At 30.6% G+C, this 25,895-nt stretch overlaps 1 protein-coding gene across 2 annotated transcripts in view; it reads left to right on the top strand.

Moving 5' to 3' along the window:
- The window catches only part of LOC139502059 (5'-3' exoribonuclease 1-like), a 42,365-nt gene that overhangs the window by 9,569 nt on the left and 6,901 nt on the right, over window positions 1–25,895 (top strand). The window contains exons 9-36 of one of the 2 annotated variants that reach the window (XM_071291381.1): window positions 1,387–1,555; window positions 2,157–2,224; window positions 3,773–3,871; window positions 4,526–4,625; window positions 4,966–5,083; window positions 5,755–5,844; window positions 6,470–6,626; window positions 7,224–7,343; window positions 9,114–9,283; window positions 9,600–9,726; window positions 10,830–10,922; window positions 12,594–12,697; window positions 13,377–13,496; window positions 14,121–14,195; window positions 15,106–15,193; window positions 15,436–15,549; window positions 16,184–16,279; window positions 16,803–17,071; window positions 17,640–17,726; window positions 18,400–18,532; window positions 19,551–19,613; window positions 20,206–20,408; window positions 20,916–21,429; window positions 22,247–22,552; window positions 23,167–23,287; window positions 23,846–24,053; window positions 24,524–24,599; window positions 25,768–25,890. In XM_071291381.1, coding sequence (XP_071147482.1) covers window positions 1,387–1,555; window positions 2,157–2,224; window positions 3,773–3,871; window positions 4,526–4,625; window positions 4,966–5,083; window positions 5,755–5,844; window positions 6,470–6,626; window positions 7,224–7,343; window positions 9,114–9,283; window positions 9,600–9,726; window positions 10,830–10,922; window positions 12,594–12,697; window positions 13,377–13,496; window positions 14,121–14,195; window positions 15,106–15,193; window positions 15,436–15,549; window positions 16,184–16,279; window positions 16,803–17,071; window positions 17,640–17,726; window positions 18,400–18,532; window positions 19,551–19,613; window positions 20,206–20,408; window positions 20,916–21,429; window positions 22,247–22,552; window positions 23,167–23,287; window positions 23,846–24,053; window positions 24,524–24,599; window positions 25,768–25,890 — 4,011 coding nt within the window. Of the gene's footprint in view, window positions 1–1,386; window positions 1,556–2,156; window positions 2,225–3,772; window positions 3,872–4,525; window positions 4,626–4,965; window positions 5,084–5,754; window positions 5,845–6,469; window positions 6,627–7,223; window positions 7,344–9,113; window positions 9,284–9,599; window positions 9,727–10,829; window positions 10,935–12,593; window positions 12,698–13,376; window positions 13,497–14,120; window positions 14,196–15,105; window positions 15,194–15,435; window positions 15,550–16,183; window positions 16,280–16,802; window positions 17,072–17,639; window positions 17,727–18,399; window positions 18,533–19,550; window positions 19,614–20,205; window positions 20,409–20,915; window positions 21,430–22,246; window positions 22,553–23,166; window positions 23,288–23,845; window positions 24,054–24,523; window positions 24,600–25,767; window positions 25,891–25,895 lie in introns of both variants that reach the window. The other variant, XM_071291380.1, reaches the window with a different exon arrangement.

Below are 25,895 nucleotides of genomic sequence, written 5' to 3'. Positions count from 1 at the left end.
TAAAACTACTTTTATCTGTCACTAAACAGTCAGGAGTCTACTTCGTCAAAATTATCTCCCCATTACGCCAGTTCATTTTCACAATCGTAGAAATGGAAGCCATTGTAGGGATGACGCGCTACCAATATTGCTCTTGGAAACCGATAAATTTATCCACATTGCATCATTACGATCCTTATATGTTAGTTGTATTTTAAAAGACAAATGTATCAACTAGCTAATGAGCATCAGTTAATAATCTTGTCTGCATTGATTCAACTTAAAACTATTGTCTGATCGGTTGTCAGGTGGAATTTTCGAAAATTCATAAACATTTAAAAAAATTCTAATTAAATATTTCGTGGAAAGGCAGACTAGATTTTTTTAGTGTATGAAGACTATAAACCCTAGTAATCACACACAAAAAATTAGAATTTTTCGAAGATATGCATTTTCATCATCCAACTTGAAAGACTGTCGTCAAGTACTTTCAGTAAAAAAATAGCTATTCGAACACACCTTCTCTGTTTTTATGACTCATTAGATAGGTATTTCACTTGACCCATATATTTCATCTTTTAGTACTGTGATTCTTTTGTGTCATAAAGTCAACCTGTAGCTTTAATATATAAAAATGATAGAATCTGAAGCGAGACGATGTATGAAATATTCTTACTTTGTACGATATCAAGACAAAATACTCAACTCAAACACGCCCTAACATAAAAAGGTGCATTCGATTTTCTCTTTTTGTTACCCATTTTTGGAATTTTTTCTTCAGTCACATAATGGAAGGGCAGACACGAAAATTACTGAACTAATAGATTGATATGTTTTCCGTCCATGGTAATTTTTTCATAAAAATCGGAGGTTATGCATTTTCTTCATCCAACTTGAAAGATACCCATGTCGTCGACTTGATATCTAATTGTTCTGCTTAACTATGTACTAGATAAATTGAAAACTTATGCAAATGGTGTTTTTAAAATAAAACACCTGGTAATTGAGAAGAAAACTGCAATTTTGTTTGTTTCTATTAACTTTTAAAAATTTGGTCACTATAGTAAACAATACAGTAAACATTTATCGCCTTCTCTAACAAAGAGCTTCGATTCTTTTGTTCTATTTCAACCTGGTTTCTGACTGTAAAAGACTCCTTTAGTTTGCTGTAAATCATGTACTTATTTTGTAAATTCAATGAAGATACTTTTCATTTAGATAATGCTACTTACAATTGTCAATGAAATGAGACTCTTGAGCATGAAGTAATTAAAGATAATTTTGAATGCTTACAGATTTAATCAATGATTTTGTGTATGTATACTATTTGTAGTTTATTCTGTTTGTTTATAAGTTATTATAATGTATTTGAACCATTTCTGTAACATATTTTGATTGACATTTCAGGGGAAATTACCATTTGGTTACGACGTAGAGGCGATTATAGATGATTGGGTATTGATGGGATTTCTTGTTGGCAATGATTTTATCCCAAATCTTCCCCATCTACATATCAGACACGATGCTCTCCCCTTACTGTGGAAAACTTACATGGACATCCTACCAGAATGTGGAGGTATCATAAGATATTGCTTTAATGAGGGATTTTAATTTTAACTTTGAGTATTAAAGTTATTGTTGAACTTCATACTTTGGACAGTGAGATATTGTAATGATTCATAGATATGAAAAATATATTTGATATCTAGGTGCAATTACAAAAATAATGTGTAATTGAAACAATCAAGGTAATCACACAAACAATGTGTAACCACACAAACAATGAGTACTCACACAAACCATGTGTAATCACACAAACCATGTGTAATCACTCAAATCATGTATAATCACACAAACCACGTGTAATCACACAAACCATGTGTAATCACACAAACCATGTGTAATCACACAAATAATGAGTAATCACACAAACCATATGCATGTGTAATCACACAAACCATGTGTAATCACTCACACTAGTATTTACTATGATGTACAGTGATTACTATGTTATTATTTTGGTATTTTTCTGTATGTAAATCTTTTTTGTTCTTGTCCATTTCACAAATATATGTTTCAGTGTTATAAAGGTGGACTACTTAGAAAGGGGATGTATGTGGGCTGCAGTTATAATTCAGAAAATGTACATAAAATAAATGTTTTACCATTTTTTTCAGGGTATTTAAATGAAGGTGGTCATTTGAATGTACCAAGATTTGCAAAGTACATGGAAGAATTGAAAAAGGTAATTGACATAGTAGCTGTTATTTGATGTTTTGGTCTGACAGACAACTGTTTGTTTCTTATCAGGAGTATTGCTAGTGTTCTCACTGTCATTTTATGTTGTTGGCTGTTCACTCATAGATACATTAAATTGTGCAATAGTTATAAGATCTTTATTTGTCTTTTTGACTAGACATTGTAAAGCTTTACACAGAGTTGAACTATCTCAAATTCTCAATGATATCAGCTTTGATGCAGATTTTTGTATTCTTATTATCTATATATGCGAAAATTAGTAAGTTAATCATTTCAGATGGAAAATATCAACTTTTTTATGTTATGAGGTTGTGTCATGCATAATTGATCCTTAGGATGTTGTTAGGCTTATCAATTTAAATGTAACTGGGAGGCTATTGAAATTGTATTTATATTTTGGCTATAAATATTAATTGGATGGTTCATCAGTGTTCAATAGTGTGTTATGAAATATGTTCATAACTTGTTCTGTGAGACTTACAATAGACAGAATGATAGCTGTTGTAGTTGGACAGCAGACTGGTGATGTTGCATAATCTAGTTTCAAATTATGTACAAAAGAGAATGTATTGATGAGATGGGACAAGCTGCTTTAAAAGAAATATTATTCTTGTCTCATGGGTTTTTCGTGATGTGTCTTCACAACTTCAATGGAAAAAGGATGCATAGTATATGATTTCATATCTTCTAAAACATATGATCTGACCATATATATATATTTATTATATACTTAGACTAAATAACATATGATTTTTACTGTATGATAATAGCATTACATTAACGTAAATTCCATATTTTTTCGAATTGGTGCTTAGCGGGCTGATATGAAAAGTTTATCACATGCTTCGATTGTTATCACATGCCTTTCCGTAACGTTATCTCATGGCATTCTGGTAATACTCGCCAAATTCCGGAAAATACACCTAAATGCTACGTTTTCTATGAAAAACATTACAAAGTAGTGCACAAAACAATTACTTGGATACTGGTAAGTATATTGTGTAAAATAATAAAAAAAAAGCCCCCAAAAAAACTAAAAAAACTAACAAACAAATTAGTAAATAAATGCATTTTTAAAAGTATCAAACATAATTTAGAAAGTTACTTTAAGAACATTGACTTTTCCAAACAGTGTTTATTATGTATATTTTTGTCGATTCGTCCATATTAAAATATTTTTTTTCTCTGTTGAGGCATATGCTAGAAATATTTTATATTGAATGCACTAAATTTAGGGTCCGGCGTTCGTGAATTTTTCACTCTTTGATCTTCTGTTTGGGAAACACGTAAAAGGGTCAATATATGAATCTGTTATTTTTCCCCATTGTTGAAGCATATGATAAAAAGATCATAACATGTCATTTTTCATATCGCATGTATTATCAGCCCTCGAGCCATGTGGCTCTTGGGCTGATATTGAACCTAGGGCTGATAATACATGCGATATGAAAAATGCCATGTAATAATCTGATAATATATATATATATGAATGATCAGTGTTATCAGTATTTTCATTCAAACTTTTATCTTGCAGTTTGATATTGAAAGGTTTACAGATATGTACACAGACTTAAAATGGTTAGAAGGAAAAAGGCAACAAAATCATTCAGAAAGTACACCAGTCAGAATCAAGGTTAGATTTATGAGAAAAGTAAATCCATATCAATTTTTTAAATTCATCCCATGTATTTTAAGTATGGCAGATAGTAGTAAACATGTACAATTTCTACTGTTAAAGTATTAAAAATAATATACTGTGATTGATATTAAATTTTGATTTTGACAGATTAAGTGTTTGTCATTGCTATATCTCAGTTTGTACAGAAATATCAGTAAATTAACAGACAAGTTTGTGTTTAACATGATTACAGTAGTTAATAGCCTTCTGATCTGCTTTATTAATGTTATTATAGATATATATACACATTTGATATTTAGTTGAAAATTGTCTCCAAATGACCATATATCTGTATCCAAATAACTTTCTGGCCTAATGCAACAATCAATTTTCAATCCTGACATCAAATATTTTGAATTGAGATGCAATATTTTGCTGGAACTTGTGTGGTTTTAAGTAATATGGAACAAATAGCAGGTATCCAGTTTGCCCATAAATATTTTATGTAAATGACATCAAATCAGCATAATGTAAATTATTATTTGTGACAATGGAAATGATATGGAACAAGCTTTTAGCATATACACACAAATCTGCATCATTAACATGATAATGAGATTTTCTGGAGATTTGAGTTATTTAACCTATGGTTATTATCTTTATTTTTAGCCATCAGTTCCCTTACAGAATCAGTTTTCAGCAATAGGTAATAACAAAGAAGAATATGGAGATGAAGCTTTATTTGGTGCTGGACCAGGTGCAAACTCAGGTAAATAAAAATTATAAAACTATATATGAATTTATATGACGAAGAAAAGAATTCAGTTTTCACATTAAACATGTTAAATTTTTAGATTCACAGGAAAATATTGTACTTGGTATAGATTTTATTAGCCTACAGTGTAGAAATTTGTATAGAATAGCCAATGAAAATGTCACAATTAGGTATCACATTGTATGATAGGCCAGTCCAAAAGTAAGGCATTTGTAGTATCAATAATCAATATGAAATCTTTTTATTACACTCTGATCATTGTGATACAAGAAATATCTTCTCTTCATGAAGAAAATATACAAGTTTTAAGAGAAGATTTTTATTATTATTGTAGAAGAACAGACGAATACAGCAGAAGAAGATGAAGAAAATGTAGACACATTTGATGAAGAATTTATATTGCATAAAAGAAATTATTATCAAACAAAAATGGAATTTGAAACTGTTACTCCGTAAGTCTTTCGTCAAAAAAAAAAAAGAATGATATTTTTCAAGATGTACATGTTATCAGCTGCATATTATATAAAGTAAGATGTTCTACAAATCAAAACTTTAAAACATTTCAGGAAACATATTGGTTGATTTTTAGACAACATTATTTTAATATACTAGTTAAATGTGATTGGTTGATTGCTAATAATGCCCTGTGGCAAGTTTTGTGAGATAACTGTTAGAAAATGTAATGTCTGTTAAAGTTATATGCAGAAATAAAATACTCTGATAAATAATGTCAATACACATTTTATTTATCTTAACATCAGGGCTATGTGCCTCCTGGGGGCAGAACATTTATTAAACTAAGGAGTACCACCAACACATTTAAATCAAGGTGCACTATTTGTTTTACATAAAGAATTTTGAATTTTGAATTTAGTGACACATTTTTAATGAAATAGCTCTTTAACAATTAACATCAATTTATATTAAGTACATTGTCAAAACTTCAGGACCCAAAATGGCTAGTAATGACAACACACATTTAAATGTTCAATGAATTGCAAATTTTTCTAAAGGATGCTGACTTTGCCAAAACAATGAAATCCACAGTACATATTATTCATATTTAATGCGTATTGAAATAAAAAGTTAAGTGTATCACATTTAAGTAATCATTTTTTTTCAGAGAGGTTTTAAGAGACCAAGCTGAAGGCTATGTCAGAGCTATACAATGGATTTTAATGTACTATTATGAAGGTGTACCATCATGGAGTTGGTATGTATAGATTATTTTGACCTTAAAAAGCAGTAGCTTCAAAGTGTCCGTTCACCAAGAATGGACACTCTTTAACCTATTCAGCCTTATATGGTTATATTTGCCCCTTGTCAATTTTCAGGATGTTTTTATTAGTTTTCTACGAATTGAAAATTACCAATTGCAATTAAAAACTAAATTACCAATCGCAATTAAAAACTACATCTGTTTTTTGAGGATTTCACTCATTAAATCAGGAATGAATATAGACATTTTCATGTATCACTTTCTAGACTTTAGTTTGTTTAAGTTGTAGAGAAAAAAGATGAAATTGTAATTTCTAATAGTGTTGGATGGGAATATGATACCATGTATTAAACATGGAAATGAACTAGAGTTGGTCAATTTTCATTTTTTTCTTTGTAAGTTTAATAATGGTATGTATAATTTTATACTGAAAATAATATTTAATTTAATTTTAGCTTATAGAACAGCTTTTATAGTTTGCATTGTTGGTTTTACTCATTGTTGAACATCATGAGGTGACCTATAGTTGTTTACATTTGTATCATTTTGTCTCTGTTGAAAAGTTGTCTCATTGACAATCATTGCACATAGTGTTATTTTTTATTTATTTTTATTTCAGGTTTTATCCTCATCATTATGCACCTTACATAAGTGATATCACTAACTTTAGTGACCTTGTGATTGAGTTTGACCTTGGGAGACCATTTTTTCCATTCCAACAGTTAATGGCAGTACTTCCTGCTGCCAGTAAAGATCTTCTTCCTGCAGCATATCAGGTAAGGGAGGTTACTCTTAGTTCCTTTTGACTTTCTTTGACCTTGAGATTTTTTACTTTGCCAGTACATTTTTCTTTCAGACAAAAAGTCTATACACTCCTGTTGGTGATTGTTTATTTTTCTCCCAGCGAGTCTTGGTTGACCACATAAAAATATTGGAGGCCTTATATAAGTTAGAGTAGAGTACTTGCTCATTAAAGGGTTTATTTTGACATCTTTTAGACTAATATTGATGTATTCTTGTCTTATAAAAGCCACATCTCTTATTTTAAAATATAGTACCATTTGCAATTAAGTGTTTCAATGTCACACGATGCAGTTAATATACCTTATTTTTTCTTTTGAAATTAAAGCATTGCACTTGATCTTTACCTAATGATTTCATAATCCAAAAACCTAAATAAACAAAATTGTATGTTGAGAACATACAACATAATAAGCCTTGTAATTTAATGTGTTTGAACCAATAACCTGTCTATTTTAAACAAATTATTTAAAGTGTCTAATGTTAACAGTTTACAAAGTTTTTTGCACAATAGGCTCATGGGCCATATTAATATAAAACAAATATACTTACATTTATTTTTTAATTTTCAGCCTCTGATGTTAAATGAAGATTCACCAATCATTGACTTCTATCCAGTCAATTTTCAAACAGATTTAAATGACAAACAACAAGAATGGGAAGCAGTTGTGTTAATACCTTTCATAGAAGAGGTAAGGGAACCAGATCAATTATTCACTTTTATATATCTGTACTAATTATGTTGAAATCTTCAGATGCAAAGATGTTTATGTGATTATCTTTTATATTTTAATATATGTTTTCCAAATATTTATTATCAAAGGAAAGGCGTCATTAATTTTGATATTTTGCATTTCTTATTTGACTTCATTAACAAGATTATGACATCTTTGCCTGTGATTTACTGCTAGTGCTATTACAAACTAAACCATACAACTTAGGACAATTTTTGTGCAATTTATTATTTCTATTTTATTTCTCCAAAATTCTACTAGTACTAAACATGCTAAGGCCTAAATTAAAATATTGTTTGTTTGCCCTTTTCCGACCCTATGTTTTGAAACAGGGTAGGTAGGTAGGTAAAATATTTTATTTTTTCCCCAAAAAAATTAACTTGGCTTGGTATATTATTTTTCATTGGTAGGCAGGTAGGTTTAATATTTTATTTTATATATACAAAATCAGCATAATGTCATTTTTTAGATATAGAAATATCATTTTTGTCTGTTTTGTTTTTGCAAATAAGTTTTCTGGGACTATTAGTTTTGAAGAGAAAAAATATCACGTAGAATGTGAAGCACATATATTCATATGCACTACTATTTCGTTTTCAAATATCAAAATATAGAGCTGTGCCTCATATCTTCAACTTTTACATGCCTGGAACTTTGAACTTGCACTTATATTCTGTACTACGTACCTTGTACGCTTACCTAAAGGTTTTCTGTAAGAGATAACTTTGTACTGGTAAGATATGTCCGGACAGACATACATTACTAGTAGAAAAAGTCCCTAGAGTGTTAAAAATTTCGTGTGTGCCTTTGTTTCCAATAAAAATGCTACAAGAATTAAAACTCAATTGTCACGTAGTTTTAAACATCGCATTTATAAATGATTTGTATGGAAAACTTGGCAATTTTACTGCCAGATATTCTCTTCTTTACAGGGTTTTGTCACTTTTGGTTCATGTCAGATATAAATAATATTGCGGCATCGTTAACATAATCATCCTGATCTGCGCATCACAATAGGCCATTCCTAGGCTACATAGAATACAACGTCCGTTTACAAATTAGTTTGTACACATGTTGATAATTTTGTATCAAACGAACTTTTTTGTAAATGAACCCTGCTCTTTAAGTATAAAGCCTTAAGATACAGAGTAACGTACGTTATATCATGATTTCCTCGATTTCAAACAAATGCTTTGAAACTTCAAATGCAATTGTTCATGTCAAACGCTCAGGTGATACCAAACGGACTGGACCTTATACGTTAAAGATAAAACCCGAGGATTCCGGTAAAAAAGTTTTGAGCGGGAAATACAAATATAAGATTTTTGGTAGGAACGAAAAAAAAAAAAAAAAAAATCTTGCTGGTAAATACAAATAAAAGAATTTCAGGCGGAACGAATTTATAGGGTCGGTCGGTAAAGGGCAAACAAACAATATTTTAATTTAAGCCTAAATGTTAGCTGTTGAAACAATTTTTTTTGAGGTTGAAGTTATGTCAATTGAAGGCAGATTGACCTGAAACTATAATTTTTAACTTAGCAATATTTTGATCAATACCAAATAATCTTTTATATAGACTAAGATAGAATATATTATTGTGATAGAAACTGTACATTTTTTGCACATTTTGGGGGTTGGAGAAAAAATTTGCCAGCATTGGTTTTTATTGCTTTGGTTTATAAACTAAAGTTAATGCTGAATTTTAAATTTACTTTTCTGACTTCATAGGTTAGATTGATAAGAGCTATGAAAGATGTGGAAAACAGATTAACAGATCGGGAAAAGGCCAGAAATAAACATGGACCCTGTCTCTTATATGAATATACAACTGAAGATCAAGGCCCATACCAGTCCTCAATGCCAGGGGTGTTCCCTGACTTAGGAGTTAACTTTGCTCAGTAAGTAGTAATCAATTATAAGAGTCGTCTTGGTTTTTACCAAATCAAATGTCTTGAAATAAAAAAATAAAAAATATATATACATATTGATTCTGCAGCTGCTTATAATTAAAATAATATCAATATGTATAATCCTTTTCCATATTACACGCCATAGCTACATAGTTTCACCATCAAATATTTGGAAAAAATAACAGTTAACATGAAAGATAATGACCCCTTCACTATATATATACATATGAACATAGATAAAATCGGTTGTATGACACAAAATGATATGGAAGTATTTTTACATGGTTATTCTATTCCCTTTCAGTATAACAGAAGTTTATATGGAAGATTTCTATGTGGAGAAGGGAATGCTGATTAAAGGACTTTTACCTGATTGCAAATTAGATGTATATTATCCAGGATTCCCTACTATGAAACATATTCCTCATACTGTAAGTCAAGGTCAAATGTATATTATCCAGGACTCCTACTATGAAACATATTCCTCATACTTATAAGTCAAGGTCAGATGTATATTAACCAAGAATTAAGTTTTACCCTTGTTGGTCTGTCCGTAAGTACATCCCAAAATTAGTTATTGTTCTCTTACTTTAATTTGACTCTACCAAATGTTATGAAACTTATACACAAAGCTCATTACCATAAAACACAGATTAGGTTCAAAGGAGTATGTTCGATAAGGTCCTAAAATGGCCCACTTTTTTAGCGTAAATTTCAAATTCGGATTTATTGACCAATATCACGATAAATTATAGCTAATACATTGACTAGATAGGATATAAGCCATTTTGTTTAAAATTTTACGTTTCTGCGTTTCATTATGACGTCACAAGTTGTACTCATATTGATTTTTCACGAAAAAATCAATGAAAATGGGTAAATTTCCAAAGATTATTTGACAGGAAACATAGAGTGCATACGTCGACAACAAAGATCTTTTAAAATAATGTTTGTGAAGACATTTAACATGTCTTATTTGAATATTAAGCTTGTCGACGCCTGCGCTCTATGTTTCCTGGTCCTTTATTTGGTTGAAATCCCGCAGATTTTGTCAAATTTCACCAAATCCCTTATCTTGACCGTTTTGGAATGTAAAAATCGTTGTGTTAGAATTAAACTTTGACAAAAACAGCTCTGTTTAACTTTTTCACATGTCTTTAAGGCAACTTAAAACAATTATTGTCTTGTAACCATGAACTTTATAATTGGGGCTAAATATGGCACTTACCGAACTTACTCCTTTGGGTTGCATCACTTTTACAGTTATTTAGTTATATCTCTTTATAACAATATATTCTCATATATATTTGTCTTCATTGATTGACAAGCATTTGACCAACTTCTAAGATGATCTTTGATTGAAAATGTTATCAATTGTTTGATATACCAACCTTTACTGGTAGGCAACACATAAGGAAAGTTTTGTATTATTATATTAAAACATAGAAAAACACAGAAAAAAACATGTTTACTTTTGTGTTTCTTGAAATATGAAATTTCTCTACAATTAATTTTCATCTTCCTTTATTTTCAGGCCTTTTTGAAGAAATGTAACGTGAAAGTATTCCAGATGTGTAGTAAAGGAGAGAATATGATGTTACAGATACTTGGCTCTGACGAGGACCGTGTAAGCCTGAGGGCAAGTCATTATATCATCCATCATATGTTGTGTCTTTGTTGTACGCACATCATCTTGTCAAAATAAAATTCATTGAATAAAAAATATTATACCTGCTTCAATTGTACAAATAATGTCAAACAAAATTGGATATCAAAGATATATTTCTTCCCAGGACAATATTGTTTTCAACGTATAAAAAAAATTAAGACATTGTTGTTTGTAAATATAAAAAAAAAATAAAAAATACCTAAATTTGAAAAAAATTACATTATTTTTTGGAAACCTTTATGGTTTTGTCTTTTGCAAGATGAATGTCCTTGCATGTATGTTTTGTTACACCTAGTTATTCATTAAATCATAATCACTTGGTGTAGGATATAGACAAATGTTCCTTGTAAAAGACCTAGTATGTTTTAGGGCCTGTTTTGTCTATAACGGCAAAATGTTTCACTCTTTAGTTATTCCACTACATGTATTTTGTTGCATGTCTAGCATTCAAACATAAATTTGATTGGAATGACTTGCATGATATTTATTTTGTATTTTAAGCATGACTTATTTCTCTTTTTAAATATAGAATCTTTATGATAAAAACTCTTTATGATAGAAACTTTTATAAAAGTTTTCTTGAAGAGCTAAAAAAAAAGTCAAATAACAAAATTAATATTAATTCTTTATAATAAAATGTATTATTAAGTTTTTCTTAAAAAGCAAGTCAATTAACAAAAGATTTTGTTAAATCTTGAATAACAATTGAAAGTCTGATGGCATCCCTATTTGTCGAGCCTTCGACTTTAGTCGAAAAAGCGAGACTAAGCGATCCTACATTCCGTCGTCGGCGGCGGTGTCCACAAATATTCACTCTATGGTTAAAGTTTTTGAAATTTGAATAACTTTCTCAAACGATCCTGGATTTCTACCAAATTTGGACAGAAGCTTGTTTATGATCAAAGGATAGTATCCAGAAGTAAATTTTGTATAAATAAAATTCCATTTTCCGTATTTTACTTATAAATGGACTTAGTTTTTCTGCCAGGTAATATTACATTCACTCTGTGGTTAAAGTTTTTAAAATTTTAATAACTTTCTTAAACTATCCTGGGTTGGTACCAAACTTGGACAGAAGCTTGTTTATGATAAAAAGCTAGTATCTAGAAGGAAATTTTGTAAAAATATAAATCTGTTTTTTTGTATTTTACTTTTAAAGTGACTTAGATTTACTGCGAAACGCACATTCACTCTGTGGTTTAACTTTTTAAAATTTTAATAACTTTCTTGTACTATTTTGGATTTGTACCAAAATTGGAAAGAAGCTTGTTTATGATCAAAAGCTAGTATCTAGAAGGAAATTTTGTTTTCTTCTAGTTAACATTACATTCAGTGTGCAGTTAAAATTTTTTAAACATTTATTACATAAACTATCCTGGATTTTTACCAAACTTGGACAGAAGCTTCTTACAATCAAAAGATAGTATCAACAGGAATATTTTATTGATTTGTTTCCTCATTTTTGTTGAGCTTGCGATAAACAGAAAGAGTAGGCAAGACACTGGGTTCTGCGGAACCCTTACAAATTTTTACATGTGTAAAAATAATTTTATAATATTCACTTATTGAAACAAATAATTAAACCTAAACTGGATGTAGAGTTTACACTGTAATCATTATCATTCACAGGTATTAGAAGATGTGGCTAAAGATTACATAGATGAACTTGTACATGTTGGCTGGCCTCATTTATATCAAGCTAAAGTTATTTCTGTCTCGGACGATGAAAATCGGTCAGTGTTATACTTTTTACCCATCTTATTATTTATATTGCAGGTTATTATAAATTATAGAAATTTAAAATATTTTATGACACTGTTATTATAACTCATTTTATTAGAGAGGTTTGCTTGCCAAGCACTCTTAGGTTGTATTCTAATGTGTCTAATTTGTCAACACTGACTCTATGGCTTTTGGTGGGGTGTGTTATATTCTGATCTTAATTGACAAGGAATGTAAGTATTCTTATAGAAGGTCAAAAACATCTTTGGGTTCTCCCTTGTTTATTCTGAAAATAATAACTGGTCCCCATGATAAATCCAAGGGTACTGAAATTGGTATTCAAAATGAACAAATAAACAAGTTTATGAGTACTTGCTGTTGAAGACCTTTGAGGATTTTTGAATTTTTAGGTATATTGAATACATTATCTGGTTCTTTGCATTACCTTAAACTAGCTCATCTATTTTGTATAAATTACATTGATATTTTAAGACGAGATTTACTTTTATGATCTTAGCAGTTGAAGTCTCTTAGCAACAGGCTGTTCTTCTCATAGCTTTAGGATATTCATTATTCAGTTTAGTAAAAATTTGATCACTTTGTAATCAATGCTATTTATAACAAAAAAGTGAGATGTCAAAATATTCACGACATTGTTGCATATCTAAATAAAGTAAATTGTTTTCACAGATTTGTTTCTACTGACGATGGAACAAAGAAAGTAAAAGGCACACCTAAGATGATGAAACATACACTGAATGAAGAAGAAAGAGGTTTATGGCATAGAGAAGTCGACAGTATTACTATGAGGTATGTTTTAGAAGTGTACAGTGTATATTAAAATGTCAAATTTTATACTATATATAGAAATAAGAAGATGTGGTATTAATGCCAATGAGACGAGTCTCCATCCAAGTCACAATGTATAAAAAGTAAACAATTATAGGCCAAACTACAGCTTTTCAAAAGTGAGCCAAGAATCAAACAGCAAGCTATAAAGGGCACCAAATGTTTAGTGTAAAACCTTTCAAACAAGAAAACCAATAGTCTTATCTATAAAAAAAAATGAAAAATGAGAAACGCCTATGAACCACATCAACAAACAACAACCACTGAACAACAGGTTTTAACATAGTACAAGTGCAAACAAATGCAGCAGTTTAAATGTTTTAATGGCGCCTTCACGCCTTGAAAGAAATATAATTTTGTTATTGAATAATATTGAATACTTTCTTGCATTGTTTAAAAAAGACATTATATTTATAATCATAGTTTGCATTATCTATTAACCATTGGTCTATCTTTAGTATCGACAAATTATAAATTTGTAGCAGTCAGACTGGGTATTTTTTCTTGAAACAACATGTCTGGTTTGTAAGTCCATTATTATGACCAGATGACCATGTTAATATTTTCATTGTTCTTTATGAACAGATACCATGACAGACAAGGTGTAGATGTTGGACCAACCTTCTTTCTAGTCAAAGCTTTACCTGTTAATGGTAAAAAGTAAGTCTTATTACTGTGGATTTCATGGGTATGGGGAACCACATATTTAATTGTGCTTTTCTAAGTGAATTTGTGTAGTCTTTGCCAAGAACAACAAATTAAACATCCAGGAAAATGTTTTACCCAATAAAAGAAAATTGGTACTTACAAAAAATAATTGAATATACAGTAACTGTAATAGCTTGAGCCTTTGTTGACTTGAACAACTTAATGACTTTCAGTGCTTATTGTAGTTAACAATTTACATGACATTTGGGAAAAATCTTGTTATATCAGTATTCAGGTAGCTGAAGCACAGATTTTTGAGCTTGTGAAATTTAGGACATTTAAGTTTTTGCCCTCCCCTAAACAGTCATATGGATTTAAAACAGATATCTAGTGATCTCTTCAATCACATATGGAACTATCTGATGTATGCTTTCTGAAGTTCTGTAGAAAGAAATTGACATTGATCAAAGTTAGGTCTGCAGAGTATACCAAGAAAACAGCCATTTAAGGTGGTACACTTTCACTAAAATTAATTTGACTAGTTTAATTTTCATAAAATTTGGACAATGTATTTACTTTGACCCTCTAACAAAAATATAAATTTTTTAAACATTTTGAACCAACCGTTTTGTCAGAAAAATTACACTGGTTATATAGCAGTTTGACAAACACCAATTTTGATCATTGAGAATCTTAACATTCCCTTTACAACACAACATAATGAAAACGTTTAGCTGACTTTACAGAGTTATCTCCCTGGAGTGTTAGGTACCACCTTAACTGGACCAAAAAATTTACAAATAGACATCTTGCCATTCTATTCAGTGAAGCGATGTGAGGAGGTATGGGAGTATTATGTTTGTGATACTTTTCTCCTTGTACTACTTTTTCAATTAAATAAACCTTATTTATATGTTTACAGGTATGTTTGTGGAGCACATGGTACCATCATTTTAGAGAAACAGTTTGCCTTTCTACCTATTCCATTTGTATTACAAGCTACATGCAAGGTAAGAAATTTTATAACATCATTGAAAGTGGTAAACTCCATGCAATTTAGTAGAAACCTTTATCAATATGTATTATAGATAAAATGCAGAAAAAATAGACCAAAAGACTTTTCCTTGTGTGAAAGATGCAGGAAATACAGTTTTATTAAAAGCTATGTTTTCAACACATTGCAAATTTACATTGACATTTTTATTCATTTGTTAAAATACAGATCATTAAATAATTTTGCTTTGTTTTTCAGGATATAGCTGTACACGATCCCACATACCAAGCCTATAGTACTTTGTCAGAATTGTTCCCTGCTAAACAATCAGTATTTATGATGGGATCACCACATTATGGTTGTCAAGGAGAGGTTAGTACTTTGTTAGAGTTGTTACCGACTAACTATCAGTATTTATGATGGGATCACCGCATTATGGTGGTCAAGGAGAGGTAAATGAAGTTACATTAATTTTGGTGTGCTTAAAAATTTACTTACCAATCTTAAGGGTTTGGGTAGTTGAATTGAATGTTGGGGATTTATCCAGCAGTAGTTGGGTTTACCAAACATCATTTATCCCTGTCCTGTAATTTATATATTGAACATTCCTTAAAACTTTCAAAAATACTACACCCATCGTTGTTGATTTTCTGTTCCATGGGATAAAAGCAACTGTTCATACTTAGTTCCCATTTGAAATCTTTTGAGCTGCTTGACCAATCAATTTCAAGTTTAAAAATGGTAGTCCTTGGACTTTTATAAAGTAAAGGCAAAGAAACTAAGGGCCACCTGTTTCTGAATAAACAGCAAAATTGAAGCAAATCTGTTTCTTTTTATAAAATTGGGAAAACAAGTACACCATGCACAATTACATAAGTACTTATAGTAAACCATAAAATAAGCTATACTATTATTGACATTATCTACTGTTTGTGTGGAATAAAGGGAAATAACTTGTGCAATTAAATTCCCAGGGTAACAGCACTTTATTATTTACACCCTTTAGGTATTAGAAGTAGATGAAGGTGAAAGTCCTCGTGTCAGAATACATGTCTCTATACCAGATGAACCCGATTACAATAGGATAGAGGCCCATCCAGAGGTATGTTATGTATTTACGGATATATTGACTTGCTGTTCAGTTTGAGCAAAGGCTCTGTGTTGAAGACCCTACTTTGACCTATAATGGTTTACTTTTACAAATTATGACTCGCCTCATACCACATCTTCTTATATCTATATAATTGTTGGTTAAATTTTGGATTCTCAATATTTTGATAATACTATAGACATTTGAGGGCCTCAGGGAAGATTAGTTTATTTTAACTAACTGAGTTTACCCTCTTTAAATAAAGAATTTATTATTATTATAATCAAATTTATTCTAGAAGAATTTTATTTTTTGATTGGTCAAAAATTTAAATATTTGAAAAAAGACATTTGTTTCCAGTGCACTGTTTTTTTTTTACTATTTCCACAATACCTAATAATTTATAGGAACTATAAGCTAAAATAACTTGATTTATAGCTGACTACTTATAGACATATTTTAGTACTGTCAATTTGCGTTTAACGAAGGATAGATGTAATATGGTTACATAAAAAAGTCCATTATATTTCCACAGAACTTTCAACAGCGTTATTTCCCAGGATACAATTTAGCACAGAGACTAGGAATTAATTCCCACTTCCTGTCTAGAATAACTGGTTCAATATTCATAAAGAAAGGATCACGGGAGGAAGCTAAGGATACCAGAGGGGACAGTGTAAATATAGGACTGAACTTAAAGTTTACCAAGAGGAATGAAGAGGTCCCTGGATACACAAGGCTGGCACCTAATGGCTGGACTTATTCAGAGAAAGCCATGGAAACAATAGGAGAATATCTCAGAAAGTAGGAATTGGATTATTATTATTGATTTCATGTTGACTATCTTTTAATTTTAATATTTTTGTTAGTCTTCCTTTACTATATCCTATTAACATGATGGGAGATAATTTTGCAATTTTGTCATTACCTTCAAAGTAAAACCCAAGAAAAAAAATTCAAATTCTGAAACAATAAAATTGAGAATGGAAATGGGGAATGTGTCAAAGAGACAACAACCCGACCATAGAAAAAACAACAGCAGAAGGTCACTATCAGGTCTTCAATGTAGCGAGACATTGTTTGTTTGAATAATAAGATTTTGATATTTGACATTCATAGAAAAGTTTGGTTAAACAGGACAAGAACACATATCTACTCTCAAATGTATTTAATGTTTCAACAAATTGTAGATTGTCTTTATTTGTGGTAAATTATCACCTGACAAAGAACATTATGTAAGCCTTGAAGCCCAATCCATTGATGTTGTCTGGGTTGTTTCTTTAAAAGAAAGCCCTCTCATTTAAAAGGAAAATAACTCCAGTAACAGTTGTAATTGTGTATTTTTTATACTTGATTTACAATTAAATTCCAGATTTCCAGACCTTTGGGACACCATAATAGGTCAACAGGATAATAAAACAGATAACTTTTATGAAGCAGATATTTTCAGTAAAAATGGGTATGTTGAGAACAAATTATATGTTAAATTATGGGTAATGTTGCAACACACTCATGCAGCAAAAGATGCCAACTTTAAAAAAAAAATCCAACTGGAGAACTCCTTTGATTTAGCATTTTAATGAGAGGTGTGATATAGAGTCAATTGTGAATTGTTTTCTTTGTTATTTTATCGTGGTTTTTGTTAATAAATTATTTCAAATGTCTAAAAAATAAAGAACTATTCACAACAATATGTTAAGTAGCTAGAACATTCTTAAGTGTGTTTGAAACAGTGATTGGGCATAGTTTGTCAACTTTAAATAAAAAACAACTCCATCTGGTCAAGTAAATGTGTTTAAGAATTTTTGTTTTCTTTTTCTCTCTGGAAGAGATCTTCAGAACTAGATTTCCTATATAAAAATAATGGTAAGAGGCTACCAATAACATGTTGAAAAGTTGATTTGTATATGGAAAGTTACCCTCAATCACAATGTTTTATAAAAGTCCTGTCATGGAAATTTATTGACGTGAGTAAAATATCTTAAAACAATAACAAATAACATTCAACTGACCCCACCTAAGAAGAATTACCAACATTGGACAGGAATACTGGCATTCCTAGTCAATTAAGATTGGAGTAGAACTCTGTGAAATCATGAACTGATATTTACCATTTATTTATTTTATTTCAGTGTTACACTAAAGGATGTCACCACATACCTTAAGACTTTACCATGTAGCAGTATAAAAACTATGAAAACAGGAGCAGACATTCTAGATGAGGGAATCATTCAAGCTATAGAAAAGGAAGTTAATAGAGTAACGGTAAGAAAAACATGGTAAAGGGGGTCTGATTGATAAATATGGATTCTTACATTGGAAGCAGTGGATTATTAATTCCAATAATAAACAAGTAACTCTTATAAGCATTTATAAATTAGTTTTAATTTCTGACAAAAGAAAAGTGCCTTCCTCATTCCACAAAGTTGTCTATCTCTCTAACACCTATAACCACATTTTGATTTATACAGTGAGCTGATAAAGATTTAAAAGTCCCTTAAACTTTGCCAATCATTTTCTGAGATTATCAAAAAACCCAGGGGGGTGGGGGAAGGAGGAAGTTATTGAATATCCTTTCGGGTATAACTGTTCCTACAGCACTTGCCAAATCATACCCTGTTCTAACCAGAAAACATTGAAAAACATTTCCTTTCTAAACAGAAATATTGAAAAACATACCCTGTTCAAGACATGCTCAGAAAATGTTTCTAAAATATGATCCTCTGCTAGACCCTTTAAAATATATGCTGTTCTTGACCTGGGTTCTAGATATTTATCTTAAACAATTGAATAAATGATCCTGTTCTAGATAAATACAAAAAAAGACCCAGTTCTCATCAGCAGGGCATAAAAAGCCACCAGCAGGACATGAAGAGAGGACCCTGTACTAACTAACAGGGCATGAAAAAGTGTCCCTGTTTTGCGGCACACTTGTACCAGTAAAAATATAAAAACTCTAAATTTCACATAAAATGTTTTTCAACAATATTATGGGTTTTATGAGATTTTTACCAACTTGGTACCAATTGAAAGAGAATTATTTATGATGATTTTCACTCAGGTTTTATTTTTTTTCAGGAAATTTGTTATATGTAATTCAACTAAAATTAAAATCCCTCAAAAAATATTATTATTAGTGTACATTCATCAGGATACAAGAATAACAACTGAAGACAAAACTATCGCTGAATAAACAAGAAAATTCAGTTATTCTTCATCTTTTAACAACTGGTTTGACATAACAAATATATGCTTTAAGACACTTGATTATTATTGTTTATAGGAGGAGAATAGAAAGAAACAAAAGAGAGTGAAAATGCAAGTGAAACCACATCTTCTGTTTAGAGTAAGTTTTATTTATGTGAAACCACATCTTCTGTTTAGAGTAAGTTTTATTTATGTGAAACCACATCTTCTGTTTAGAGTAAGTTTTATTTATGTGAAACCACATCTTCTGTTTAGAGTAAGTTTTACTTTATGTTTATTGGTCATTTGTTACTGGGTATGTACATATATAAAATAAGGAGATGTGGTATGGTTGCCAATGAGATAACAATCTATTATTGTCCAAATGACTTGGATTTGTCTAATTTTCTTCCCCCTCATCATGAGGCTTTTATATAGATCAATATTAAAACAATGGCTGTTCAATTTAACACAACTATGTACCAAGGGAAGACACTTTAAAAATTGAGTATTACCAATTATAAATTACAAGCAATTTTAGAATTCTTACATACTTTCAGTGCACTAAAAACGCCTGTTATAGATAAGATTTATAAGTGTCTTCTCTGGGTCCAATGCACAGCCCTAAGATGTATAACCATTGCCAATGAAACAACTCTATTTCAACACTACATTACACAAATTAGATAATTTCAAAAGTTTGATACAGTATGTCGTTTCAATCCATTCCAATGATCCAATCTATTTTTCAGCCGATTCCCAATGAGAGTAGTATAGTACCAGATCAGACAGTAACATTTATGTTATTTGACCGAGTAGTCAGTGTCCGACAGGGATATACTGTTCCCTTTGGTTTACGTGGGACGATCGTAGGTATCCACAAGGCAGAGAAGGAAGCAGACACGATGTTTGAAGTCGTATTTGATGAAGCTTTCATAGGAGGAATTATTATAAGGTACTTTACATCATCTTTTCATACATGCTAATAGTTCATCAAAATATGTTACTTGTGTAAACAGTGTTATGCTGAGGAATAAATACAATTTTGTGGAAAGATTTTGGTAGAATTAAAATTCACTTGATATGGATTTTCTATATAAAAATTCAATTTGTGTAAATAGTGCTATGATAAGGAATAAATATAAAATTTTAAGGAGGATAGAATTTCAGGTGATATGGATTTTTCAAATGAATAGAAAAATGATCCTTGTTTGAAAGTGTCAGTCACCCTAAGTTTGGACACATCCCTGTTAGATAAAACTTATTTAGAACATTTTGTGTAAAAAGTAACAGAAATAAACAAAAATATTGGACAGAAAAACAAGTGTTTATATTTAAATAATAGATTTTTAACTGGCCTGCTGTCTAATTTTGGAGAAATGGAAGTGAAAAATTTCTGTAATTCCTTTCTACTGTTGCATTGACATTAGTCATACTTACACATACTAACATTTTATTTCAGATGTACTGGTAATAAAGGATATAGAGTTCCTAAAACTGCTGTAGTAAATATATCTCATGGGGATCGAAAATACCATGGTAACACTAACAGACAGAAAGCAGCAGAAAACTTAAATAAAAATGCATGGAGAAATGACAATAGTAATAATTACAAAAGTGGTAACTATGGTGATTATAATTCTGGGAATTCTAGGAACAGGGGAGGCTACTCTGGGGGAAATCAAGACTATAACAATAGAAATCAGGGTAGACAACTCAATAATGGTCATGTGAATGACAATACATATCCTAGACATGGCTGGCAGAATCAACAACCAGCAAGATCATCAACAGACAGTGCCAATGTGACATTTAATCAATCTAATAGACCTAAAATGGATATTAGACAAGAAAGTTTTGATGAAAGTCAGAAAGATGCTCCTTTACAGTTTGTAACACCTAAAATTCCTTCACCAGGAAGACCACAGAAGACGCAAGGTCAACTACAAGATTCCTCAAGGACAATGGCAGCTAAGGTAAAATGGAAATAAATAGTGTGCTATTTGTTCAGTCAAATTGCATTGACCGTATATTCATTTATGATATACATTCATCAACTGAATGTCCCAATGTGTTTCCATAGAATTTTTTTTTAAGACTTCAATAAAGAAACATATTCAAGAAAGGGTTAACATTGTTCACTTCAAATTTTAAAAGAATAAAGGGGTTTTTAATTCAAAATATTTCCTCTGCCTTTCATTTTACCTATTTAAGAATTGAATGCTTCTTTTTGTAACTTCATTGGGGTGTAAAAGCGTACTGAAGTACATTTTGTATGAAGCACAGAAGCGCCTCATTCTAAAAATGTGTGCACAGTCAACGTTTTTACAACCCTATGAAGTTACAAAAAGAAGCATTCAAAACTTATAACTACATTTTTTAGCTAGGATCATGAAAACATGATTTTTATCAATTTTTTACTTAATTCATCTGTGCACTTTATTGTCGGACCTCGTGTTATCATGAATGATAAGTTTTATTGTGTAATGCAATTGCTTAAGGAATTACATATGATGTGCAGTTAGCAAATCAGAATTACGTATTATAATGAAACATACATCTAATGTAATTATTTCTATTTAAAAAGTCTTGTACATTTGAGACAATTTATGGTTGTCTATTTATATATACAAAAATGTTAGGGCTTGTATAATGTGATATCAAATTGCAAACCTGTTTATTTATATAACCTATCATGTTGTATTTCTGTTCAGGTCATCCAAATATTTCACTTTGAAGACATTTAGAATAATGGCCTCCATTTATATTGTTTATTTTATTGTCTATTTTTAGATGTTTCAAGACAGCAATAATTCAGAGTTTGCCGATATGTGGAAAGAATTACAAAAAGTTTCACCATCAGATAATACTTCACTGAACCAGGCAGCTATGGCTTTGAATAAACTTCCTGATGACCCAGCATTATCTCCTAAAATAGCATCCACTTCCTTTAATGTCCAGAGTTTGTTTGATGAAGCTAGCAAGTCTAACGCTGCAGAACTAACGTCTAAGTTAAAAGACTTAAGTGTGTTCCAGGATAGTAACATGGAGGATGGTGTGCTTGTTTGTTCTTTAAAGAAACCTGATCAAGACAAAGAGGTATAAATTAGAAACTTTAAATGCATTAAATTTACATCCAGGCCTGAAAAACAACTATGAAACGCAAAACATTAAGCTATGTCAATGAAATATGTCATGTTTGTTATTATTGTAATTATTATACAAAAGTGTGCTGAAAAATTATTGGACAAGCTGATTCTCAAAACCTTATTCAACTTTGATATGGAGACATATATTAACTGATTTTATTATTTAAAACACACATCCTCACACACGAGATATTCTAAGGTAATTAAAAACCTCCTTAAAAACTTAACATAAAAAGTAAAATAACAAAAATACCAAACTCTGATAAAATATCAAAACGGAAAGTCTGTAATCAAATGGCAAAATCATATCTCAAACACATCTAAAGAATGGATAACAACAAGTTCCATTATATTAACAACGATGTGTGAACAAAAAAAAATCACCCATAACAGGTAAAAATGTCTAAAATAGGGGTACAGCAGTCAATATGGTGTTATAATTTTACTCACTATATGAACAAACAAATATGTTAACAAAAACATATCATTTGTCTAATTTAAGTTTTTCAATTCTTATATAATGAGTTAACATTTGTTTGACAATAAGATGACATTTACTTGTAGGATGGTAGTGCTGCTTTAAAACAAATGTTGAATATTGACTCTGAGGAGAGTGAAAAGTTACCGCCTACTAAAGAGGCTCCCTCATATGGCAGACAAGTTTCTATACAAGAACTGTTTGATGGTAAGAGTTAGAACATGGTTTTCACAATTAATGTTATCATTGATCTATAAGAATTCAATACATAGAAATATGTCCTGTATTGAACATATGGTTAAACCATATATGGTTAAGACCATTTGATAGAGAGAAAAACTTTTTATTCTGCCCTTATAGATCTTAAGGCAGACTCAGCAAGTTTTTTTTAAGGTTACGAGAAGAAAAAAAACCACTGACAGTATTTCAATGCCATTTGGTATGCAGTATTTTCTTTTCCATGGGAATTTTTTGGCTAAGCTCTCATCGTCTTTGAAACTGATGTATAATTTCATAGTTTTAAGATTTTGATTTGATTTTGTTACTTTTGATGTTTTACATGGTTAATATGTTTTGCTGTTTTAATATCAATATTTGCATTTTACTGCCAAATTACTAAATGGCAAGATATTTCTTACAGTTTACTTGCTTGTAGAACTGCATGATCCCCACTCTTGCCTAATAGGAAAAAACTTGTGGATTATACCCCATTGATTTCTGCAAAAGTTCTAAATAATTTAATAATTTTTCCTTTATGTATTTTAGGTGTAAAACAGAAGAGTTCAAGTGAAACAGTACAATCACCAAGTTCTAACCAGTTTCACCAAGCTCAGGACCAGAAATATCCACCTAAAACCAGTCATAACCAAAATCAACCAAATCAATACAACAATGTAGGGCGGCAGTCTGGTAATCAAGGTCGACCAAAATCTGGGGGAATGCATCCAAATAATCCCAATATGAATGTATCTAGGTATGAATTTGAAATTCTATAGGTGCACACAACTATCATATAAATTACTCTCATTTTTTGCTCATTTACAGAAGGGAGATGCATTTTACTGATTTCTAAAGTCATTCATACATGTATAAAGAAAATTGAATATAAATGAAGGTGACCTTTATTTTTGGTGCTGAGTTTCTGTCTCATTAACAAATACCCCGCATTCATATATTACAGACTTTAATTGTAGGTACATGTGCTTTTGGCCAAAAGAGTTAAAACTGAATGTTGTCTTTTTTAAACACTATAAATCATTCAATCAAGTTGAGATATAAAATAATGAAATCACGATCGAAAAAAATTATAAAATCATCAAAAGTGATTTATGAACTAAAAATTGATGTCAATTGTAATAAAATTGTAATAAAATACCAGAATTATATAAAAGTGGTGTATTTGAATTTTCATGTTTATTAATTTATGTTTTATTTGTATTTTAGGAACCCTGTAATGCAGCTTTTAGGTTTCTGTAAATCAATTGGCGTATCAGATCCCAAGTATGAATTCAACAGAACGGTGAGATGATTTTCTTTAATTGATGAAAAAAATTATCACCATTAAAGGTGAAGGGATATAATCCGCCATATTATTAAATTTTTGTTTTGAAGTTGAAACCAAGGTTGAAAATTTATAAATAAGTAATAAGTAGCATTGAAGACCGTACTTTGACCTATAATGGTTTACTTTTACAAATTGTGACTTGGATGAGAGAGTTGTCTCATTGGCACTCATACTACATCTTCTTGTATCTATGTGTTATGTTGGTCAATAAATTAACAATCAACCAGAAACAAAACAACTACAGTTAACCTTAAAGCCTTCAATGATGATCAAAACCCAAACTGTATAGTAAGTTAAACAAGAATCTGTGATAACAAAATGTGGAACAAATAGAGAAACAAAACTAACAGCCTGCTAATATTTAGTAAAAGAAAAACCACCATGGCAGTTGTCAATCATTGACAAACACTGGAATAAAAAAAAGAAGATCTGGTATGATTGCCAATAAGAAAACTCTTCACAAAAGACCAAATGACACAGAAATTAACAACAGGAAAGCCATATTTCATATTTCACCTTCATATTCCTCACTTTTGAAGACCTAGATTTAAATGTTTATAAAATATTAACTACTAATAGAAGATTAAATGCTTCCTCTTTTTATTATGCCCCACCAACGATAGTAGAGGGCATTATGTTTTCTAGTCTGTGCGTCCATTCGTCCGTCTGTTCGTCCGTTTATCTGTCCAGTTTCAGGTTAAAGTTTTTGGTTGAGGTAGTTTTTGATGAAGTTGAAGTCCAATCAACCTGAAACTTAGTATATATGTTGCTTGTGATGTGATCTTTCTAATTTTAATGTCAAATTAGAGTTCTGACCCCAATTTCACGGTCCACTGAACATAGAAAAATGATAGTGAATGTGGCATCCGTGTACTGGGGACGCATTCTTGTTGATGTTCAAATTAACTTCAAATACATTACCCATTACTAATGTTTATAGAATTAACATAATGACAAAAAGAGAGACAAATTAATGGTCAGCTGAGATAATAGTTATAGGTGCTTGATAATTTGACATCTTCTTGTCATTAAAGTTCTCATTGACTAATTGCACATCTAATTGTCTTTTCTTTAAAGCAAGTGATATGTACATTGACCATGTCTGTAATTTTATTTTTTACAGATACAGAGTGGAGGGTATACTTGTGTGATTAATTTAAGTAATGGTGCCAGGTTCCAGGGAGCTACCACCCCAACACAGGAGGCTGCTGCAGAGAGTGCTGCTAGTATAGCACTGCATCAGTTAGTAAG

Source organism: Mytilus edulis, chromosome 13 (genome assembly GCF_963676685.1).
Source record: "Mytilus edulis chromosome 13, xbMytEdul2.2, whole genome shotgun sequence".
Classification (NCBI taxonomy): Eukaryota; Metazoa; Mollusca; class Bivalvia; order Mytilida; family Mytilidae; genus Mytilus; species Mytilus edulis.
The sequence above is the reverse complement of the archived record's forward strand: the minus strand, read 5'-3'. Positions and strand labels throughout refer to the sequence as shown.